The 21364-nt window shown below is 47.0% G+C and overlaps 9 protein-coding genes across 9 annotated transcripts, besides 1 other annotated feature; 4 read left to right on the top strand and 5 right to left on the bottom strand.

Moving 5' to 3' along the window:
* Positions 1-111: 111 nt before the first annotated feature.
* Positions 112-978, bottom strand: UA08_02414 (putative fructose-bisphosphate aldolase; the record flags this gene model as incomplete). Its single annotated transcript, XM_020264453.1, has 1 exon — positions 112-978. The coding sequence occupies one exon, from the start codon at positions 976-978 to the stop codon at positions 112-114; it is 867 nt and encodes a 288-aa protein (XP_020122651.1).
* A 307-nt stretch (positions 979-1285) lies between these two features.
* UA08_02413 (hypothetical protein) lies at positions 1286-2729 on the bottom strand (the record flags this gene model as incomplete). The annotated part of the gene is made up of 3 exons (XM_020264452.1): positions 1286-1849; positions 1913-2406; positions 2465-2729. 3 exons carry the CDS (start codon positions 2727-2729, stop codon positions 1286-1288), a joined length of 1323 nt encoding a protein of 440 aa, XP_020122652.1.
* Positions 2730-4782: 2053 nt separating this feature from the next.
* UA08_02412 (Succinate dehydrogenase) lies at positions 4783-5805 on the bottom strand (the record flags this gene model as incomplete). The annotated part of the gene is made up of 3 exons (XM_020264451.1): positions 4783-5103; positions 5160-5311; positions 5385-5805. 3 exons carry the CDS (start codon positions 5803-5805, stop codon positions 4783-4785), a joined length of 894 nt encoding a protein of 297 aa, XP_020122649.1.
* Positions 5806-6549: 744 nt separating this feature from the next.
* Positions 6550-7634, bottom strand: UA08_02411 (hypothetical protein; the record flags this gene model as incomplete). Its single annotated transcript, XM_020264450.1, has 3 exons — positions 6550-7102; positions 7165-7259; positions 7326-7634. 3 exons carry the CDS (start codon positions 7632-7634, stop codon positions 6550-6552), a joined length of 957 nt encoding a protein of 318 aa, XP_020122650.1.
* Positions 7635-8209: 575 nt separating this feature from the next.
* On the top strand, positions 8210-9096 carry UA08_02410 (hypothetical protein; the record flags this gene model as incomplete). The annotated part of the gene is made up of 2 exons (XM_020264449.1): positions 8210-8643; positions 8712-9096. 2 exons carry the CDS (start codon positions 8210-8212, stop codon positions 9094-9096), a joined length of 819 nt encoding a protein of 272 aa, XP_020122173.1.
* Positions 9097-9621: 525 nt separating this feature from the next.
* Positions 9622-10722, top strand: UA08_02409 (hypothetical protein; the record flags this gene model as incomplete). The annotated part of the gene is made up of 1 exon (XM_020264447.1): positions 9622-10722. One exon carries the CDS (start codon positions 9622-9624, stop codon positions 10720-10722), a length of 1101 nt encoding a protein of 366 aa, XP_020122172.1.
* A 304-nt stretch (positions 10723-11026) lies between these two features.
* UA08_02408 (Adenylyltransferase and sulfurtransferase uba4) lies at positions 11027-12625 on the bottom strand (the record flags this gene model as incomplete). The annotated part of the gene is made up of 3 exons (XM_020264446.1): positions 11027-12041; positions 12110-12323; positions 12406-12625. 3 exons carry the CDS (start codon positions 12623-12625, stop codon positions 11027-11029), a joined length of 1449 nt encoding a protein of 482 aa, XP_020122165.1.
* Positions 12626-12924: 299 nt separating this feature from the next.
* Positions 12925-13019: a repeat region (Identified by RepeatMasker using a combination of RepBase library and repeat library created with RepeatScout).
* Positions 13020-16900: 3881 nt separating this feature from the next.
* Positions 16901-18042, top strand: UA08_02407 (hypothetical protein; the record flags this gene model as incomplete). The annotated part of the gene is made up of 4 exons (XM_020264445.1): positions 16901-16933; positions 17003-17305; positions 17368-17508; positions 17584-18042. 4 exons carry the CDS (start codon positions 16901-16903, stop codon positions 18040-18042), a joined length of 936 nt encoding a protein of 311 aa, XP_020122164.1.
* Positions 18043-20085: 2043 nt separating this feature from the next.
* On the top strand, positions 20086-21224 carry UA08_02406 (hypothetical protein; the record flags this gene model as incomplete). The annotated part of the gene is made up of 2 exons (XM_020264444.1): positions 20086-20358; positions 20544-21224. The coding sequence occupies 2 exons, from the start codon at positions 20086-20088 to the stop codon at positions 21222-21224; spliced, it is 954 nt and encodes a 317-aa protein (XP_020122167.1).
* Positions 21225-21364: the final 140 nt, after the last annotated feature.

Here is a 21364-nt window from a genome sequence, read left to right as displayed (position 1 = left end):
CCATATATTTTTTATATAGAATGTTGGTCAAACTTCTCTTTATCGATTGAGCTTATCATATACCTAGGCAATCATCATAAACACCTATGGATAAATCACCGTCCACTGTCATTAAGCCTTCCCTGCAGATCCCAACATGTCTATACATCGCTCAATTGCCTTCTGCATGGCATTGGTAGCCTCTTCAAGTAGAGTCGTCAAGGGCACTTTACCGGCCTTCTCAGCCTGCACGCGCACATACTCGTTGTTCATGACCTTGTTAATATTGACCTTCGACACACCATTGGCAATACACTTCTGGAAAATCTCGGTGGTAAATTCATCGGAACCATGCAGCACAAGCCGCACCTTATCGCCAACCGCTTGATTAATAGACTGCAGACGGTCGTACTCTAACTGGATTCCCCGCGGTCCGTATGAGCCATGGACATTCCCAAAAGCGGGCGCAAGCCAGTCAATGCCCGTCGCAACAAACTCGTGGCTCTCTTCAGGCGTCGTCAACAGACCGGATAAATCCACTGTGTCTGCTACTCCATCCTCACCACCTTCAATGCGCCCGGGCTCTGCCTCGGTCGCGATACCGCGCTCGTTGCAGTACGCAACCAATTCACGCGTCTTGGCCAGGTTCTCTTCCTTCTCGTAATGGCTCATGTCGACCATAATACTATCAAAGCCACCCAGTTCAGCGGCATAGCGAATGATTTCTGGTGTTTGGGCATGGTCCATGTGTACGGTCACAGGCACTTTGGCGTTTTTGGCCGCCTCTGCTGCGGCGTGGACGAGTACGCCGTCAGCATAGTGCACGGCCCAGGGGAAGAGGAGGATCATGGCGGGCGACTTTTTAGCTTCTGCTGCTCTTACAGTGGCCAGGATGCCCTCGATGTTGTAGCAGCACATGGCGGGGACGCCATAGTTGCCAGCGACGGCTTTGTCGAGGATGTCGAGGGCTCGGTTGCCCTTGAGGTTTGGGTGTGGCATTTCGGTGCTATTGCTGTATACTTGCTTTGCTTGAAGGTTCCGGGACAATTGGTGTCTTGCAAGAGCGTCATAGAGCGTATTTATATCGTAGGAGGGGAGATGTTTTGCAGACCGGCTGGTTGTCCGCGCACTCGGAGCAAGCCCGATGAAGTGGACAGTGGACCGATGTCATGCTCCACCGGGCTGGACTTCGGCGATTGATAATTATGACGATTAGGACTAGTTATCTGTTATATTATTACGTGGGAATATCTCTAGAAGGAACTTGTTTCTCATCATCGTTGTTGATGCAGATTACTTTCAACTATCAACTCTCCCACACCCTGATAATGCTCGTTGCTGCCTCCCCTCCCCATCCACGTCGCTGCGCAAGTATATACTGGTTCAGTGCCTCCGTGGCTAGATGTAATGGCGTATAAAGATCTCTTGCCTCTTGTACAATACGACTAAGCTCGTTGATGATATTGTCAATACGCAATGCCCCCTTTGCTGCTTCTCCCGTGGTGATACCCTCACCCATGGCCACACCCAGCGTATTAAACATCTTGCTGCCTCCCGCAGCATTGATGACCAAGTCGAAGAATTGCTTCATGTCTACCTTGAGGTAGCGAGCAAAAGCGACAGCTTCAGCAGCAGCCACAATATTGGTGTATTGCATGAGCGTGGTGACCATCTTGAGTCTACGCGCTGTTTCTTCGGGCGACAACGTACATTTCACGCTGACCAGCGAGTCCGGAGTGTACATGCGAACAAGAGATGAGTCATCCTTGGGACCGTAGCCATGAACGAGACTGGTGAGATAGAGCTGCTCTGCTGATGAGGCGAGAGGCGTGGGAAATGTGTGCAGGCGTGCCGTAGATGTGATGATGCCCTGTGCAAATCAGTGTAAGCAAAATCTTGTAATTGAATATTTTTCTCGTCTGGGTGTACTCACGACGTCTTTGAGAATAATGGTCATAGCACTTGCACCTGGATTCCAGTCTTCTTCCAGCATTCTCTTACTACGATTCTCGTGCATCCACGTCCATGCATCCGACTTGACGATTGCATCCGCAGCGGCGTGGGCATCTAACCCTAACCGCGCCGCAAAACCCATAGCCTCACTGGCACCAGCAATGTGGATGGCTGCAAGGACTTGGTGAACCATCTTCATGTTGCTGCCTGCTCCAATGCCACCCGGTACTATGTATAGTTTGTTCGCATCTGACATTTCCTGCAGAAGGAATTTTCCTTTCTCCAAAGCGGCATCACTTCCACCTGCCATAATCGAGAGTGTTCCATCCGCTGCTCGACCAGCACCTCCGGATACTGGGCTGTCGATAAAGAGTATGTCATCGCGTCCACGGGTCTTCAGCTCCTTCTCGACCGACTGCGCGTAAGCTGACGAAACAGTCGAACAGAGAAGGAAAGTTGCACCACGTGGAAGCACTGCCACATCTTGTCAGTCGGTGGTAACAAGCAGTTAGAGGGAGAATATAATAAATACCATCTAAGATGCCGGTCTCTGGATTGAACAATACATCCTGCACTTGCGGCGCTGATGCGACCATGCAGATGTAGTACTGTCTTTGTTCAGCAGAATCCCTTAAAGAAGCAGCGGGAATTCCACCCGCTGCCTTGAAGCGCTCGACTGAGGCAGCGAAGACGTCGTAGCCCTTGACAGGATATCCTTGCTTGACTAGATTGGTAGCCATGCCGAATCCCATGGCGCCGAGGCCAACAAAGCCAACTGAGGGTTTTCCAGAAGCCATGATGTCTTGATAGCGATAACTGCGCAGATGAGAACCAATCGATCAAGCGAGTCTTAGAGTCGAAGAACAGAAGACCTTATAGTCGGTGACCTAAGGTGAAACATCCCACGATGCCTCGGGATTTTGTTGTCTGCCCCGCGAGCGCGCTCGGAGCAACTCCGAGTCGTGGAGCTCCACCACATCGCTTGCATCTTAGAGTCAGCGTGCAGTGGACATCTTTCATGATCTTCGTGAGTACTAGAATTATACATGCAGTGCATGCCGCGGATCTAGGTGAGGCTTTCAGGGTTAACTCCGGGGGTGCCCATGACGTCTGCACGGAAAAATGATCCGACAAAGTGTAGCTTTAGCAGCAGCGAGGATTTGGTGATGAGTAGTGTTGTAGCACAGACGAGATGCAGAGGGTTGTGTCTTTTTCTCGTCGCTTCGTGGCCAGAAGATGATGCTGTCCGATCGAAGAGCAGTTAGTGCATTCGTGCTGAGCCTGAAGCTGGACCGGAAGACGACGGCATGAAGCAGCAACTTTGAAACCTTCGACAAAATTTTAAACAGGAAGCAGCAATCCAGCCAGTGCTGGAGACAGCTAGTCCATATGATGCTTGGTTGACACTTTCCATTTAACGCCGCGGCCTTCCTTCGGTCTGTCTCCCACCGACAACTTACTCGCTCTCTCTCTCTCTCTCTCTTATCTTCATCGCCAGCACCATCTGAACCAATTATCTTACCAGCAAGCACTCTTCCTCGGCTGCTTATCGCCTCTTCAGGGTCATATATCGTATGTACGGACGTCTCCACGTCCTTCTCCGGGTTTCGTTCCCTCCAATTCGAATTCGGTGAGCACCCATCGATGGATGGATGACTCGGGGCTTCTGCTAACATGGGCGTTCTTTAGAGAGTGTCGGTCCGTATTCCAGCTCGTGTCTCTGCAGAAGTGGCTTCTTCTTTACCTTCTTCTTGATCAAATCATTCAGTACGTTCTACTTGCTCCATTCGACTGGGCGTGATTCCATGACTGACCAAAAGCCAAACCCTAACAGAAGACCCTGGGTATATTCCAACCCATACACAATGGCGGTGATCAACAAAGTATCGAGCCAGCCGCGTATCCACCACCTTCTGAAAAGACACAATTGGGCGAGCAGGAACCCCGGCGTTATCCTCGTATTCTGCATCGTCTTCATCGTTGCGTTGGGCCTGTGCACACTATTTCTCTACCGAAGGATGCTTCGCAGGAAGGCCGAAAAACAGGCATTTACCGGATAAAGCATCCCGGCAATGTTTCTCTTTACTTCAAGCCGACTACTCTGACATTCTGGCATTGATGGAGGGATTCCACTATCATTATCCCGTGTCCAAACGATATCGACACATGAGAATATGGTCTGCCCAGTCAGTGAAGTTATTTGTGGGTTTCAGCACTTATTTGTATGGCTTTGACGCGTACTTTCTCTATAGCGAAGAGCTTTGTTTGTATTCTTATTGGTATCAAACAGCAGATCTCCTGTGTTTAATGCCTAGGTACTCTTGCGAAGGAGCTATGCTTCTACATAGCTCGTCTGTAATGTATAATTTCTACTCGTGATGATCACAGTCTTGTAGAACCCTCTCTCTTTATTTGACCTGATATATCCACATGAAGTGTAGTATCTAATGAATAAGGCCGTAGCTCCCTACGTATGTCGAACATCTAATTTGCTCGTGTCCATCTCGGTTAGGAGACAAACCACGTTTACCCATGATTTGCGTCCTCCCAGGGAATCTTCGAGACCCGTGGGGAGAGGCATGACATCTTACCTAAACGATTAAGCTGTTTGACACAAGTTCTTGAATATTCCCTCATACTACTCGACATTGACGAGAATAAAGTGAAAAATATAAATCACCAAAATTGGGACCTGACGCGCGAGCTATTTCAAAGAGCTACCTACTGACACAAGAGACAATACACGACAGAAACAGAGGGGAAAAATTGCGGGAAAAGACAGATTTGTGGAAATTGATAAGTATCGGTCAATCTATACACTATATTCACCATGGCGAACAATATTTTATTCTAAAAAGCCAGCATCTTCTTGATTTCAGCAATCGCCTTACCGGGGTTAAGGCCCTTGGGGCACGTCCTTGAGCAGTTGAGAATGGTGTGGCATCGGTATACGCTCATGCTGTTGTTAAGAGCTGCTTTGCGCTCCTCAGTCTTCTCATCACGAGAGTCAGCAAGCCAGCGGTACGACTGTAGGAGAATGGCTGGTCCAAGATACTCTTCGCTGTTCCACCAGTATGAAGGGCAGGAAGTTGAGCAGCAGGCGCAAAGGATACATTCATAGAGACCGTCGAGCTTGCGGCGATCCTCGGGAGATTGACGGAATTCAAGGCCCTGCATCATGCTATTAGTGCCGGCAATTATGAAATAAGATTAATTCTGGCACATACATCCTCAGTCTTAGTGTCGCGTTGGAGGTAAGGCTTGATCGACTTGTATTGTTTGTAGAAATGAGTCAGGTCAGGAACCAAATCCTTGACAACGTAAGTGTGTGGTAACGGGTAGATGCGAGATTCCTTGGCTGTGTCGGTAGGGATACGGCCTATGAGAACGTCAGTTAAGCGCCCAAGGGAATGAAACTTGTATCAAGCGTAGCAAGCAAGAGTAGAACATACACAAGCATGCCAACGTGTTGACACCATCAATGTTCATGGCACAGCTTCCGCAAATTCCCTCACGGCAGCTTCGTCGGAAGGTCAAGGTTGGATCGACTTCATTCTTAATACGGATCAAAGCATCCAGCATCATAGGACCGGTCTTGTTCAAGTCAAGGGTATAGCTTTGCATGCGAGGCTTATCGGAGGGCTGGTCCGGATCCCATCGGTAAACATGGAAGGTCTTGGTACGAGGTGTCTGTGAAGGAGCAGGTTCCTGGACCGTCGAGGTTTGCGACTCGGGCACAAACTTGCTGCTACTCGAAGTCGCTTCGCTGACCTTCGAGATCGGGTCGACGGTGGCATAGGAACGAGCGAAGACCGACGGTGTGAACGGTGGCCGGGAAGAGGCCAGTAGCCGAGAAGTGCGAAGGGCGGCCATGGTGCGCGCGACTGGAAGCAATTGGATGGACTGGTGTAGATATCACGATAGTCTGAGACCACTATCACTCAATGAAGAGCGCAGCAGCAGTTGCAGAGAGGAGCGGAGAGTGGTTGCTGGTGCGCGCGAAGGTATGGTATGAAGTCGAAGTGAAGATCTCGCCTTCTTGTTAGGCTATTCCCTTCATTCTTGCTGCCGAGGGCCCCGTTGTTCGGCAACCGCCCACGTGACTGCCGCACCAGCCAATCACCGCCGGCCTAATTGAAAGCGTTCGGAGACTTACGGCATGCCCAGCATCACGTGACAGACGTCATGCTCGGGAAGGCGCTGATGACTCAGCACGTTTGGCCGAGACGGGCTAGTGCGGGTCTTGCACGATCCACCAATCATGATGTGGCTTGGCTATCTGAACTTAACTGTCAGATTCCGTAGACCGATACAACTTCTCATTTTCTACTCTGTCCGTCGACGTGGAAAGTCATAGGTTTGTCCCACATAGGAGCGCCAAAATTTCAAACTGAAGTCATTTTTGATGATCTCAACTATCTTGGGAGTATCGACTCGCTGTGCTCATGTTCCATTAAGGGGCTTGAGACCGCCAATAGAAGCACGACCTCAGCGAGTTCTAAGTGCTTGCAAAACAGAACATACTAGTGAAAGAACTTCCGTAAAAAACTATTCTGAATGTTGCCTTCGTTTATATCTTGTTCGGCTCACATCTAATCCTTTTGTTTCCTCGACCGCTCACTTTTTCTGTGGCAGGGTAGCCCGATACTGAGCCTTATCCGCATAGTTCTGGTGCCAGGTGTAGTTGGGATTCTCTCCTAGAAACTCCCGAATCTGTTGGCTTCCAGTCTTTGGCTCTCTGCCCAGAAGCTCCCTCATCAGTGGATTTGACACCTTTGCATCGCCCTTCGCTATGCCATCAAACCAAGTCAACCTACTTCGCCAGAATCCTTCCGCTTTCTTGCCTATATCGTTTTCCGTATGATATCTGACATACTCCTCTGGAGAGACAATGGTGAGCTTTACATTCCGGTTAGTGGTTTCGTTAATTATCTTGATGATATCTGCCGCTCGAAGGGGTTCATTTGCGGTAAGAAGAACAATCTCGTTTTCGTGGCCGCCTTTAATGAGCAATCTTGCGTTGGCTTCACCGAGTTCCACTCGCGACGTATATGTGATTTCCCCATCATCCGGAATGTAGATGGTTTCTGTACTGGGATACCACTGAAGAAAGAGTGGGAATGCATCGCCGTAAATACCTTCACGGATGGATGTGTAGGTGATCCCGGACCTGGAAACCATGATATTAGTTATAGTGTGTCTAATAAACTAAGTAACGGTTGTAAATCTTACTCTTTCAACATTCTTTCGGTCTCTAGGTGAGCTTGTTGCACGCTTATCTTCGAGTCTGAGCGAAGGCCACCGAATGCAAGAGAGCTGTACCATGTCTAAAGATGAAGGAAAAATTAGCTTTTTGAAGAGTACTCGCTAGGAGTTTATCCTAGTAAACATACATGCTTAACACCAGCGCGCTTGGCTGCGTCGACAACAGTTTGATGCTGCACTTGACGTTTGGCATTGTCAAACGTATTGGTACTGATAAAGAACAAATTCTCGACATCTGCAAACGCCGAGTCTAGCGTAGCCGGTTCATCAAAGTTGGCAACCCGGAAAGCAATGCCCTGGCTTTCAAAGCGTTCCCGGCTTGCTTCGCTGGAGGCAGCAGCAGCGTACTCGGACGAAGGGACATTGGCTACTAGGTAGGCAAGCACCTGGCTGCCGAGTCCACCAGTGGCACCGGTAATGAGGTATTTGAGAGTCATTGTATGTATGGATAATGTGGCGACTAGTAGATAAAGAGACCAAGTGTATAGAAGTAAAATGAAATTGAAGGTTGATTGCCTAGGTAGGTTATGAAGATAGACATTGCACCGTATTTATACTAAAGTCTTCCGCAGTACTTCTATGCCCTGCAACGATCGTGTAATATTAGTAACTATTCCGACAGGGTCTGATCCTCCGCGCTGGCAGCGCAGATGGACATGCTGTCGATGGTTTGTGAATAGTTCGTTGAAGCAGCGGAGTTGTGACTCAGGCATCCCGCAACTCCGCTGGCTTAGTCAGTCGCCAGCTGCACTGCTGATTGGCTGGCCCCTGAAACCCCCCAAGCTCCACCACGCCCGCTTCGAGACAGTCGAGGCCAGGACGACATCTCGGACAACAACCTGGCCGGGCGTGCGTAATGAATGCCCTTACGTTGACGCCCCTGATGCTCTTTCTTATGATGCACTGATTCATTACTGGCTTCTGCGCCAATCAGACATCGATCTCAAAACTTCTTCCTGTACATTCCGCGGATAGGATCCTGCAGATTCTCCACAAAAACAACCCATACAGAATGGCATCCGAAGAGACCCAGCCACAGCAACCAGAAATTCTCCAGTCGTCCCTGACTCAGCCGCTTGTTCCATCAGCCAACTTTCCAAAACGCAAGCCTGTGCCCGCCGCTCAAGAGCCAATTGTCAAGGAGGTTTCCACTGCGAATGATCATGGTTATGAGCAAACCCAACAGTTAGGGGCAGACCCGGAGAAATCTCCGGAAGCTACCACATGGGATTCGCAGAGAAATAATAATGCCTCTCGAAGGAAGGTTTTCTTACCCACTCTCTCGCTCGTTGTGTTCGACAAGGTCCGTCTGGGCCCACTCGAGAGATATCTACCACAGGAGCCGCGTAAGCGGCGCTACACCATGGCTGGAATATTTGCTGGCCTTTTTGCGGCTTTGCTTGTGCTCATCATTGGGCTTGCTGTAGGACTTACCGTGAACAAAAAGTGAGTCCACTGAAGAGCCTAGCGTTCAGCGATATATTTTTACTGACCCTTCTTGTCCAAATCCGTAGAACACAGAATCTGCCTTTGCCAACTTCACATGGTGGGCCTTATACTGGCGACCTGACATATTATGCACCTGGACTGGGCGCATGTGGCATTACTTCCTCGTCGTCCGATAGTATCTGTGCTGTATCTCACTTAGTTTTTGATGCCGCCCAAACCGGATCCAACCCTAATGCAAACCCACTCTGTGGACTAAAGATACGACTTCGGAGAAACGATGAGAGTGTCGATGTGACCATAGTTGACCGTTGTGTTGGCTGCGAGGCGACAGACATCGATACGACGACATCAGTGTTTAGCGAACTAGCTGATATTGACCAAGGCCGCGTGACAGTAGAATGGGCTTGGTTAGAGAGTTCTCCAGTAAACGTCACAAATCTGTCAAAGTAGTGAGAACAAACAAAGTCTTCTCATAGCAGATCCGTTGATTGTTGCTGTTTACTTCGGCATTTTCCTCACCTTGTTTCTCGTATGCATTGTTGACTTATGATACCCCTACGTTGTTTGATATATCTTTTCTTGATTTACTATGCATTTAATTCACTTTCGACTTGGAGATACTTGGCGTCTGGCATGCGGCTTGTGGTGTATATCGACCGAGTATGATGGATGCCGAACGATGTCTTATCACGAAAGACAAAACTCAGTTGCTACACTGGGAACCATTACCGTCAGATAAGCTCAGCTCATACAATTCAATATGACTGGTCACCGGCAGCATTTGACTGAAGCAAATGACTTGCTCAACGCCTCAGGCCTTCACTACACCTTTGATTGCCTCTCTCCAGATCTTTCTGCCTTACCAACTCACTCTGCTTTGAGGAATTTCTCAAATGACAGGTGATATATCATCTTGTCATCTTAACAGTTGACGGCTCACTGCTCCCACCGTTGATTGAAACTAGATCTGACGTCATGGCGAGATATCCAAGCAGTAACTACAGTCACAATGGACGTGAAACAGTCTCGGCAGCGGAACGTCGTTTGCTCAAGCGTATTCGTTCACTGGAGGACCTCAATGACCCGGTCGTAGACCAACTCCGAGTTACTACCAACATGACAAAACCCCTGCCAATAACCGGCTTCAGCGTCTCGCCAACGCAGTTCTCTATGTTTCTCTTCAGAGCACTTCGACTCCCACCAGTCAGCTACGATGCACTCACTCGACGTATCATTCTCTACCCTCCATTAAGCATAGTCCAGCGTTCACTCATTCAAATCTTTAATAATTGGCTATATGTGGTTTCAAAAAGAATGCAAACCCTCACAAACAAGGCCTATGAGCGAATGCTAGATGTGCAATTAGGTCTCGGGGGTCGCTATCAAGACTCATATTACTTTACCCATCTTGCTCTTCGAGAATCAGGGGCAAAACACGCCAATATTATCCTCGAGACGGGCCGTGGCATGCCAAATAGTGACGGGCGTGAATTTGGCAGCAGCTATATCTATGAGAAAGCGGCTCGTTGGTTCGAGGGCTCTAATGGGACGGTGAGATTGATCATTATCATCTTGGTCACTGAGGATCCGCTTCTTCCTTTACGGCCATCGCCTACTTCGTCGGCAACTTCGCACTTACCGTCAAAAATCCTGACGCCATCCAATACCCTCTATTGGGGTCTGACAAGTCAACAAATCCTCAAGCATTCGGTTAGCTCGCTCGCAAACCATATCATTTTAGAAGATCTGAAGTCGGATTTGCGGACTAAAGTTGACATATATTGTGCGACACAATCATATCCAGGCCACCGCGGCTATGCAGAGCATGTATGGCACGGTACCTTTGAAACAAGTGGCCATCTCTGCACAGATCATACGTCACCTTTGGCCTCAAGTTTCTCCCTACCCAGTTTACTCCTACAGAAGGTAAAAGTCCAAGGCGAAGAAAAAGACTTCAGAATTCCATTTGATGAATTCTGCGTTTTGCTCCCACGCGCAATCAAAGAAAGCAGAGCCGAGCAAGCAGCTCACCTTGCTCGCACAACTCAGGAGATGATCAGAAAATCTAGGATTTGATTCAAGCAGGGCTTTATTTTTTGGGTGCGATGGGGAGTGATATTAGGGCGTGATAGGTTACATCATCTTATCGGTGTTTTGAGACCGTCTTTTCTTCAGTTATCGAGGGCACAAATATTATTATTGTCATATGCTTGCTTTCAAAGAAAGACGAAGCTCAGTTCCATTGAGATAGTTCTCATAGACATTCAGGGACTTTTCTCATTCAATGGCTGATTTAATTCTATTTCCTATCCGAAGTTTTAGGAGCAATAAAAGGTTCCTCAGAATCTAATACTACTTGAAGACTGTAGGCTATCTTAGTCTAGTACTCAGGCCACTCCGGGTCAATTTCGGATTTCCATGCTCTGAATCCACCGCGAATATCACCAATATAACGCTGTCCATCTTGATCCAAGCCCAGTTCTTTCAGCCTTCGAACTGCCAACTGTGAGTCATTCCCTAGGCGGCATATGAAATATATCGGGTCCGTCGAATCGGGAGACGTAATCTCTGATGGAAGCGAGGATTGTGGCTGTTCTGTTGCATTCACATCCTTCGCAATCTTTCCATGTAGGATCTTGGTGATGGGAATATTGATGCTACTTTCAAGACTGCATATCCCAAATTGAACTGGATCGCGGACATCGACCAAGGTATACGGCTTCTTGGACGTGTATATAGGCTGAAAATCACGCACTGAGACCCGTTCTTCGGAAGTAAGCACTTGAGAAGTACTCATTGAACCGCAGAATTGGACATAGTCTGTTAGTCCCGATTGCAAGGTTGTCAATGTGACAGTAGCTTGAGACGAGCAGACTGCGCAGTCTGTACGTCTGCCCCTAAGGCGAATTGTGCGAAAGGGAGGGGTACTAAATGCGGAAAATATATGAAGAGCAGGACGAGCATCAGCTGTCAATGGTTGATTCAAAGCCGGATGGGTGTCCTGATTAGTTGTCTTTGTGAGAACCTTAATAGTTTCTAGAGCTTGTAAAACACCCATTGTCCCGACTACAGGACCGATTATTCCCCCATCTGCACAGCTGACAACACTATCTGCAGGCGGCGGCCTGGGGAAAACACATCGATAGCAAGGACCCCCTGACGGGTCCCCTGGGGGTTTGGGTGGATTATTTAAGACCATTAACTGTCCATCGGTTCTTAGTGCCGACGCCGAAACAAGCGGTTTTCCCAAAAGGACTGCGGTGTCTGATATCAAATAGCGAGTTGCAGGGTTATCTGTGCAGTCCAACACTATGTCATAATCCCGAAATACAAGTGGTGCGTTTTGCGGTGACAGGTGTTCACGATGGGCAATGTATTTTGTATGCGGGTTTAACCTGTTAATGGAAGCGTATTGTAAGTACAATCATCATCAGAGTTTTAGTATGGGAATAGCCAGCCCTACTCTTCAAGATACTCAATTGCACTGTCGACTTTGTATTTACCGACGTTCTTCGTACGATGCAGAACTTGCCGGTGAAGGTTTGACGATTCGACAGTGTCTCCATCGACCATACCAAGTGTACCAACACCAGCTCCCGCAAGATACAACGCTGCTGGACAGCCTAGCCCACCAGCTCCGACGAGTAGAACAGACGCGGACCGAAGTTTTAGTTGACCTAAACACCGAAGCCGTCAGCAATCGATTCTCAGGGGGAAAAAGAAAAAACCGGGAACGGAAAAGAATAAAGGTGTAAGTACCATGCAGTCCAATTTCAGAGACAATCATCTGGCGTCCATAGCGCTTGTATTCTTCGGCTGAAAGAGGCCATTTGCGCTCACTGCATTCAGTCGAGGATTGACTCGGTGCCCCGCGCAGAGCTTCAGTAGCTTCAAGTTCCTGTTTGAGTGCTGAAAGTTGAAATTCAGTGGCGGCAATTTGTGCGCGTAAGGAAGCGCATTTTAATTCTATATTCTCCATGTCCTGGACAAGTGGCTAAGTTGAATATGAGCGGTAGATGGATTCTGTGAAGTCGATTTTGCTAACTTATCTACAAAAAAATGCCTAAGGCGACTCTCTCCTCAATGTTCCCCCCCGCACTAACCAGTTTTGTTTTGAATGACCAATAGACTATAGCTAGGTGGGGTATCTAAGCTGTTTCGCGATATTATTGGAGAATATGCGTAATAGTTGACATGCTAACAAGACTAGTTCTCAGTCCGGTAAAGCTCCCGCCCGCTAAGCGGCCAATGACATCAATGTTAAATATCAAACATTGGCAGCGGAACTTTTAAGGCAGAATCTACACAAAAAATGAGCATTACCAGAAGTCCCGTTAAGGAGCCCCTCTTGGTGGCTTTATGGTTATTATTCCCTTGTAAATATTCAAGAGACAGCATTATAGCTAGGATCAAAGACAGATTGAGGGTGCCGCAATCGCAACGGATTGCGCAGCGGTACCGAGACCATGCAGACCAGCCTGGCTAGCGGGCGACCGGGCTATGAAGCTGTATCAGATCTCTTGAGGGTAAATTCCAACCGGAGTTTCCCGCTTAGAGCGAAAGCTGAGCTTCGCTCCGGATTGAATACGTCAGCCCATATGGGTTTGAAGTTTCCCTAGCAGATGATGAATGTGAAGTCTATTCAGAAAGAGAAGAGGACGTGGTGAAAAAGGTGACGAAATATGGCTCACAACTTTTGGAAATTAAGGTTGCTATGTGGGCACAGTCACCTCGATACTATGTGGTTTGAGTTCGACTATGGCCTCAATGAAGATGGGGAAGCCCGTCTTTAGCTGATCAAGCTCCAGCGCTGGAGATGGTTGAGTCGAGTCATTACAGAAAAAGGCTAATTCATTTCGTCATGAGGATTTCAATGCACAATAACCTTCTGAGGCGTCTGTAGTTATTACATCGAGTCCTACAACCGTAGAATCGGACCTCTAGTACATTATCTATATCGCCTTTCCCTATAATCAACTCGGTTTGGAGTTTATGTCTACTGCACACGCCTTTACTGCTGCGATCTTCGATAGCATTCCTCACGAAAAGACAATAAGCTTCGAATTCTTTCCAGCATCTCAATCCTCAAGTGCCACCCTACTATTGCACGGGGATATCATGAACTCCCGACTAGAGGGAGCTATAGGAGCGGTTCACCAGGCAGTCGGAGTTTCCCGCAGAATCGAAGTGAGAATTACATTCCGATAGGTAGGGAGCTATAGCGCACCTTCTTTTTTATTCTCAACCGGTCAGATTTCCTCACCGGGGCTGGTGTACTTTGCTTCCTGACTGATGGAAACGAAATCACAGATGAGGCGATACAGAACATCTACAACCTTTGTGGACCCAAGCATAGATGTGGTAACTACGCGGTAAACCATATCTGGCGGAGCGCTGGAATGCCTGAGAGATTAGAAATAATTGCAATCACTCTTACTTTTTATGCTTAAATGGCTTCAGAATAAGGCGGTTTAGCTAGGTAATGATTGTATACCTTGGTAGCCGCAATATGTTCATTCCTCTCACTGTATATGTAGGTGGAAGAGTGACTGAATCGAAATGAAAATAACTAGCAATCATGCATTGATCAGAGCTGACATTATACATTCCTCTCGGTTCAAATACCATATTGAGAGTTCAATTCAATCACACCCCCAAGATTGTTATTTCAGTACGTGGACTAGGGTTCTGTCAGACACGTGACTTTTTTGCAACGGCCCTCTTTCTACCCAGCTACCCAGCTATGGCTGATCGATTGGTTCTTCGAGACTTCCCGTTCATCTGAGAGCAATGCGAAGGTAGGATGTATTACGTACCCCTGCAGGCAGAGACAGTGAGGCCAACGTTGTGGACTAGGCGGGTCTAGAGTTAAGTTGTCGCTCCATTCCCCACATCCACATCTCCGCCTGCTGGCAACTTTCGACTTTATCCATCCAACGTCATCGATTAAAATAGATCGGAGCATTGATGCATCGCAATACACACCATGCAACATGAACCACCTACCAGTCAATGCAGATCAATCGGTGGCATCTGTCGCATGCACGGCTTGTCACAGGAAGAAGAGAAAGTGCGATAGAAGAAAACCATCTTGCAGCCGTTGTCTCAAGTAAGTCTTCGAGACACACCGGATGACTAAAGAAAACAAGGTCAATGGCTTATTTTAGCTAGAGTTCAACATCCATGCCTCTATGATGACTTGCACTCGATGTTTGCTGGCGGGGTCTTCGTATCAAGTACTCCTCATAGCGAAGTCGAAAATCTAGAAACAACGAGCACCAGCGAGATACTGAAAACCCTGAATAACCAATCGAGCAGTTCAGTGGATTTGATCGAGAAATATAATCAAATAATTCATCCCTGGTTACCGATCATTGATGTCAGACGTATCAAAGATCGCCTGGGTCATCGGTATATGTTAGAAGTCGCAGACGCAGAGCTTGCCAGTCTGCTTTTGTGTATTCATATCGCCACGCAGCCATCGTCAACGAGAATGCAAAATAGCGAGGCATCACAAAAAGTATATACACAGGCACAAAAGGCATTTGCATCCTCACAGATACTGAATAAATTCGCCATCGGGACGATCCAGTGCGGCTTATTGCTGACAGTATATCAACTTGGTGCCGGCCTCTTTCTAGAGGCTTACGTTACTCTGTCGACTACCACAGGCTTAGCTCGAGTTAATCGACTGAAACAATATCGTCAGAAGAAAGAACATGACAATGAGGCAGAAGTAGTGTGGTGGGCAATATTTCTACTAGATCGGTGAGACCTATTTTGATCACATTTTGGCATTGAATTCCTTCGCTTACTTTTCTCTCTCTTATAGAATACTTGCTTTGGCATCTTTGCCTAACAACTTACCTCTTCTTGTGGAACAACCACGTTCAGTCAGAGATCTGACGGCCGATCTTCCCTTCAGGGTTGACACTCAGAATAGGAGTGGAGCAGAGGCTCGGTGCTATGAATTGTTTCATGACGAGATACGGTCTGCCTATCTGGTGGGCCAGATTTTAGATTACCTAAACAATGATTGCAAATATCACGAGTCACAATTTGAAGAAATGAACGGCCAGTTGGCAGCACTTTTGAGCGTGCTTTTCGAGCGAGCATCAGGGTCCTGGAGGCCTCTCTGTGGTTCCATTGCCATGCTTCTCATGTAAGTATTATTAATCGCACGGCAACTATAAACATCCTGTGCTATAGCTTGCTAACGGAGTGACCTTTTGCCAAGTTCTGCCATCGAGCTCCAATTTGGCAGGCTGATTAAGCCAGAGAGTGGCAAGCAGTCTCATGTGTGGCACACATTAACCAAATTTCTTGAAATAACCTTGGACATCGCAGAAGATTATATTATGGATCAGAATCGAAACTCAACTACTGATGTTGCACCCATTGCAAGCGTGATTTCGAACTATCGTGCTTCACTGGCAATATTACGGCAGAATACGCTAGGTCATGCTGTTGAATCGCAATATCCAAGGGGATTAATGGTTTTGAAAGAAGCTCTGCAGCTTAACGGCCGGTGGTGGGGGCTTGCAGGTAAGTTGCCTTATTCCTTCCTGTAGAAAACTTGAATAATGCCTCAGCATATCTGTGAATCATTAGTGGATATATGGAGACAAATCTAACATAAGGTTATCATCAGATCAATATCGGAATTCCCTGACTCAAAGCACCACATGAGCTGTTTTTCACTGTCAACGAGGATCTCAACACTATTGCTTTTAGATTCACGCTAAGACCATGTGCCCAGGTTCACTTATGGCGCCGTATAGCTACATAGTATTGGAAATATATTAGGCTGCCTGAACTTTTATATCCAATACTGGAAATAACGTCGTTCGACGGTTTTACCGGTTTCGGCTAGCGTAGCGAATACTCCGCGCTAGTCCGCTAGCGCCCGCGCGTGCCCTAATTGGAAGTTGGGAGGAGCTTCAAATTGTTTGTGAACGTGCAACCATGTGGATAACAATACTGTATCGATCCACAAAGGGCCAACAAAATATGCAGCATCGCAAATGTCTGAGCGGCTTATCAATCACATTATAAATCAAAGGCTTGAAGGTGGTGACGGAATGACACCGCGTTCAGGGCTTCAGCTGAGTCTCACGATCGTCTATAAAACCAGCGTGGGCACTCCTTCTGTTGAATGAGTTTCTCATCATTGCTTCTTCATTCGAAAACAAAAAAATCCATACTTGCCTATTCTCTCTGACAGATCATACACATTCATTTTGGACTTGTGCCAATGTCTCCATATAAGAACGTCGTGCTTGTCGGAGTACGTATGAAAAAATATCGTATACCATTGTCCTTAGAAACACACGTCTAATTACATCTACCAATATAGGCAAGTGGGAGCGTTGGTCAGACTATTGTGAACGGGCTCTTAGCTTCTGCAACGGAGTTCAACATCACGCTGCTAGTCCGCGCGGACTCGTCATCCAGAATTGCGCAGGAAGGCCATGCTGCTATCAGGGTCGTTCGAGGAGACTTAAGCGACGACGCTTTTCTTAAGAGAGCTCTCACTGACCAAGAAGCTCTGGTGGTTGCCCTGAACTCAACTCCAGACACCTTTAAATTGCAGGACAGATTGGTAGATGCTGCCGCTGCAGTCGGCGTCAAACGAATCATCCCTAGTGATTTCGGCAGTGTTAGTCTCATTCTTTTCGTCAACCCAAATTGATACGGACTAACCGTCGAAATTAACCATAGGACGTCACAAATCCCAAGATTCTTGAGGCAGTACCTCTATATCAAGGAAAGGTGGATGCAGCCAGATACCTTGAAGAAGTTGTTGCAAAAAACCCTGCTACGACCTGGACTGCGGTTATCAATGGGCCTTTCTATGATTGGGTAAGAAATTAATGTTCCCCTTTCTTGTTGCTAGACAATTTAGTCGAGCGAGTGTTTATCTGGCGATTACCTTAGGGCATGGAACGAGACCTCTTCGGATTCAACCCAAAGACACGCACTGCGACTTTGTACGACAACGGCACCGGCAAATTTGATTCAACGAATATCACTTCCCTAGGACATGTTGTTGGTAGCATTCTCACAGCACCAGAGAACTTCACAAACAGATACGTCTACGTTTCGGAGTTTGCCATTTCTCAAAATGAGATTTTTGAAGCTTTACTAAGAGCGACGAAAACCCATGCCAAGGATTGGACTATTGCGCACCGTACAACCGAGGAACTCAAGAAGGAGGGACTTGAAAAGATCGAGAAATGGGATTTTAGTGGTGCATTGGATTTAATATTCGCTGCTGTGTTCAAGGCCGGCCTCGGGTCGGACTACTCGACTACACAAAGGATTGATAATGCGGCTGTAGGTCTGAAGCAGGGTGATATTTTGGATACCACTACGGTTATATTGGAGGGGAAGTGATACATATCAATCCAGTGCAGTAGTGATTACCCCGACGTCAATGTACATATTTCACTAAGCCATAAATATTATGTGTGACCACCTTATGTAGCAAAACTATCTATTTATTCCCCAAGTCTATATTTCCTTGCAACGCCTTAAGGTTGTCGAGCTCCCGTTAATAGCGTTATGAAGGTTGTTACAGGCATTAGCATCGTCAGCAAGTAGCCTAACTGTCGCGGTGTCATTACGACATAAGATTGCAAGCTTGTGAGAACTTCATATTCTTTTCCAGCTTGGAGTTATATCAACAGTGTTATACTCTCGATTGATTTTGTTTAGACATGTCTGGCATACCTTGTATTGTGTGCGCCATGTTTGTCTTCGCCAGCATTGCTTGCTCGCGAGACATTTCTCAAGGATGAAAGATGGAAGAAGTACCAGAAAAGAGCGGCACTTTTTCTGAACGCAGAAGAGTTGGAAAAAAAGTACCTTGGCAGACGCACGGATGAGGAATACTGGCATGGCTTTCATCGTTTCCGTAAGTATTCTTCTTGAACCAACTTGTGATAACAAAGCTGCTGAAATATCCTGAAAAGTCATGTACGATCGTTTAAAAAACAAATTTTTTCTTCCGGGGTGGGACAGTGTAATAGCGATCACAGCAACGAAGATATTCTATTCTCGGCACCCAAAAATAGGGGCAAAGCTTTCATAGGCCAACCAGCCAGAAATGACCGTCGTTTAACCAAATGCTATACAGACGAGGATATATGTTGGTGGCCTACTTCAAGCATAGGCAAAGATTGGCGTAAAAAATGGTGTGAAGTACCAATTATGCTGCACTTGAGTTGGTGGAGGATGGCCCGATGGGTACTCGGAACATCTATCGAAGAGAATCTAGAGTTATTATATACCTAATATTCACAACAAACCTTCCTGTGGGAACTAATGAGACAATACATTAGTATATTTCCGCTCTGGATCGCCCAGACGTCTCTAATGATCCCTATAGAATTCCACTGGTTCAAGATCTTATTGTTCAGAGCAGGAAGAATAGTCCTAAATTTCCGGCTTCTTCCTTTGCTTCTTCACAAAATCATCCACTATTGGACCTTCCAGGGGAGCTTTTCTATTGGATTATTGATCTCACGCACTGCAAAGATATAGGGAGATTGGAAATTGCGATGCAAATTGCCCTTCCAAAAAGCTATTGGCATAAAAGAGTGGCTACGACATTGATTGAGTTAGACGAGATAATTGGTGATGAGAATATCCATTGGCCATACCTGGCGTCGGAATTGGAGGAGGCCAGCGCAACAAGTCTAGACTTTGATAGACGTCGTTACGTAGTCGGACTTTTGAATGATTTCAAACCGTTATACCAACAAGATCAAGATCCGATAAAATAGGAATAGTAAATCTACTGTTAAATTCCTTATGTGAGGCTCTTCCCAAAGAATTCTGCGATTCTGGCCCGCGCTTCATTCACTTGATCGTACAAGTCGGCGCGAGTCAGCCCTTCAACAACATACAATTCCTTTGGTTCCCATCCTCGCTATACCACTTGGTCGCTGCCTTGGTGCCCGTGACCATCAATCATGGCCGAGGACTGAAGTCTAAAGTTCAGCAGGTGTCAGGTGTGATGCTAAGTGTTATGCTAAGCAAAGCGGCCTGGAGGATTATGATTGGCTGGGCGCGGCGTACTAGCGTAAAAATATGCATGCAAACTGCAAATGCCCTTAAATGGAAAATTAAGCGCTACAAACGACTGGTACTTGCACCAAACTACACATCATTGGTCGGTACTGAATGCCCCTTTTTGATCTCTATTGGGCTTAGCATTCGGCGTGTTAAATGCGATGAAACCCCAGGAGAATGTAGAAGGTGCATCTCAACTGGTCGTAAATGTGAAGGTTATGATCACATCAGACTCCCGTTAGGCACTAAAAGGGATCGTGTTGGTGTCGATTCTCTGCTAAGCAGGAAAAGCGAATTCTAGGTTGCTTCCAGGCTCCCCGGTCGTACAACAGATGAAATGCGGAGTTTCTCTTTTTTCCAGTCATGTCCGCTCCAATGATGAATAGTTGGTTCGACCATGATCTATGGAATCACCTCTTTTTGCAGCTGAGTACGGCCGAGCCATCTGTTTGCCACGCTGTCATCGCTGTCGGAGCCTTACATGAAGAGACTCAAGGGTCTTGCGACACGATCCCGTCACAGGGTGTCCCCCTGAATATTCCTCGCCGGTTTGCCCTGGAGCAATATGGGCGAGCAATTGCTGCGTTGAACTCAAGGATGGGATCCAATGATTTTGAACTCAAGAACACAGCCCTAGTATGTTGTTTCCTTTTCATAGCGGTTGAATTGTTTCTTGGGCAATGTGACGCCGCTTGCAAACATCTCCGGCAAGGAATCACTATTTTGGGCGCGCACGATGAACTGGGGCAGCGATAGGTCAAGAGCCAGAAGCGTTGAAAAAAGAAAAACGGATCAGTAAATCGCTTATTTCTTGCATGCAGCACCTAGACGATCAAGCAGTTTACTTTGGGAAATCAAATCCACGCGGCTTTCTTAAGGCACCATCAATCAATGTGGATCACCAGAATCCAATCGCCCTTGATACGCTCGCGGCCGCTTTTAGAGTACGAAACTGCTTTTTAAGCACGCTTTCTGAATTCCTTGCATTCTGCGAATCGCTATCCTCAGATAATATTGCTAGACAGTGGTCTATATTGGTTGTCTGGCAACAGCACATGCGAGCGCTCCTAGCAGAGCTCCAAAGCGCATTAGACAGGCTTGAAGCAAAAATAAGACATGGAAACGATGATGAAGAAAGGGGCTTGCTAAAACAAAAGCACAAGTACGCATTCAAAATACTACGACTTCACTGCGGCCTTTTTTCTTTGCAGACCGATCTATGCTTGTTGTGGAAACGGGAACGAGTTGAAGACGAGGTATATACACTGCGATTTCACGATATTGTTGATCAATGCGAAGCTATCGCCAAGACAGAATATTACCATCAACAACCCAGCCATTTGATGGAGATTGGAGTTATCCAGCCTCTGTATTACGTTTGTGAGCGATGTGCGGATCAGCGAATCGTGCAGAGGGCGATGGACGCTCTTGAAAATTGGTCTCATCGCGAAGGCCTGTGGTCTTCTCGACTCGCTATTCATATGGTTGAAAGTGGGAACTAACGAATACCGGGCAGCTGAAGTAAATTTACGCAGTGACGGAGATTTACTTAGTCTCATTCAAGCAACAATGTAGCCAGTGCTGGTCATAGATTTATAAAGGAGTAATCTACGACCCTACCGCCCTGAATCATATATATATC

This window comes from Talaromyces atroroseus (assembly GCF_001907595.1).
Source record: "Talaromyces atroroseus strain IBT 11181 chromosome Unknown scaffold_2, whole genome shotgun sequence".
NCBI lineage: Eukaryota > Fungi > Ascomycota > Eurotiomycetes > Eurotiales > Trichocomaceae > Talaromyces > Talaromyces atroroseus.
The sequence above is the reverse complement of the archived record's forward strand: the minus strand, read 5'-3'. Positions and strand labels throughout refer to the sequence as shown.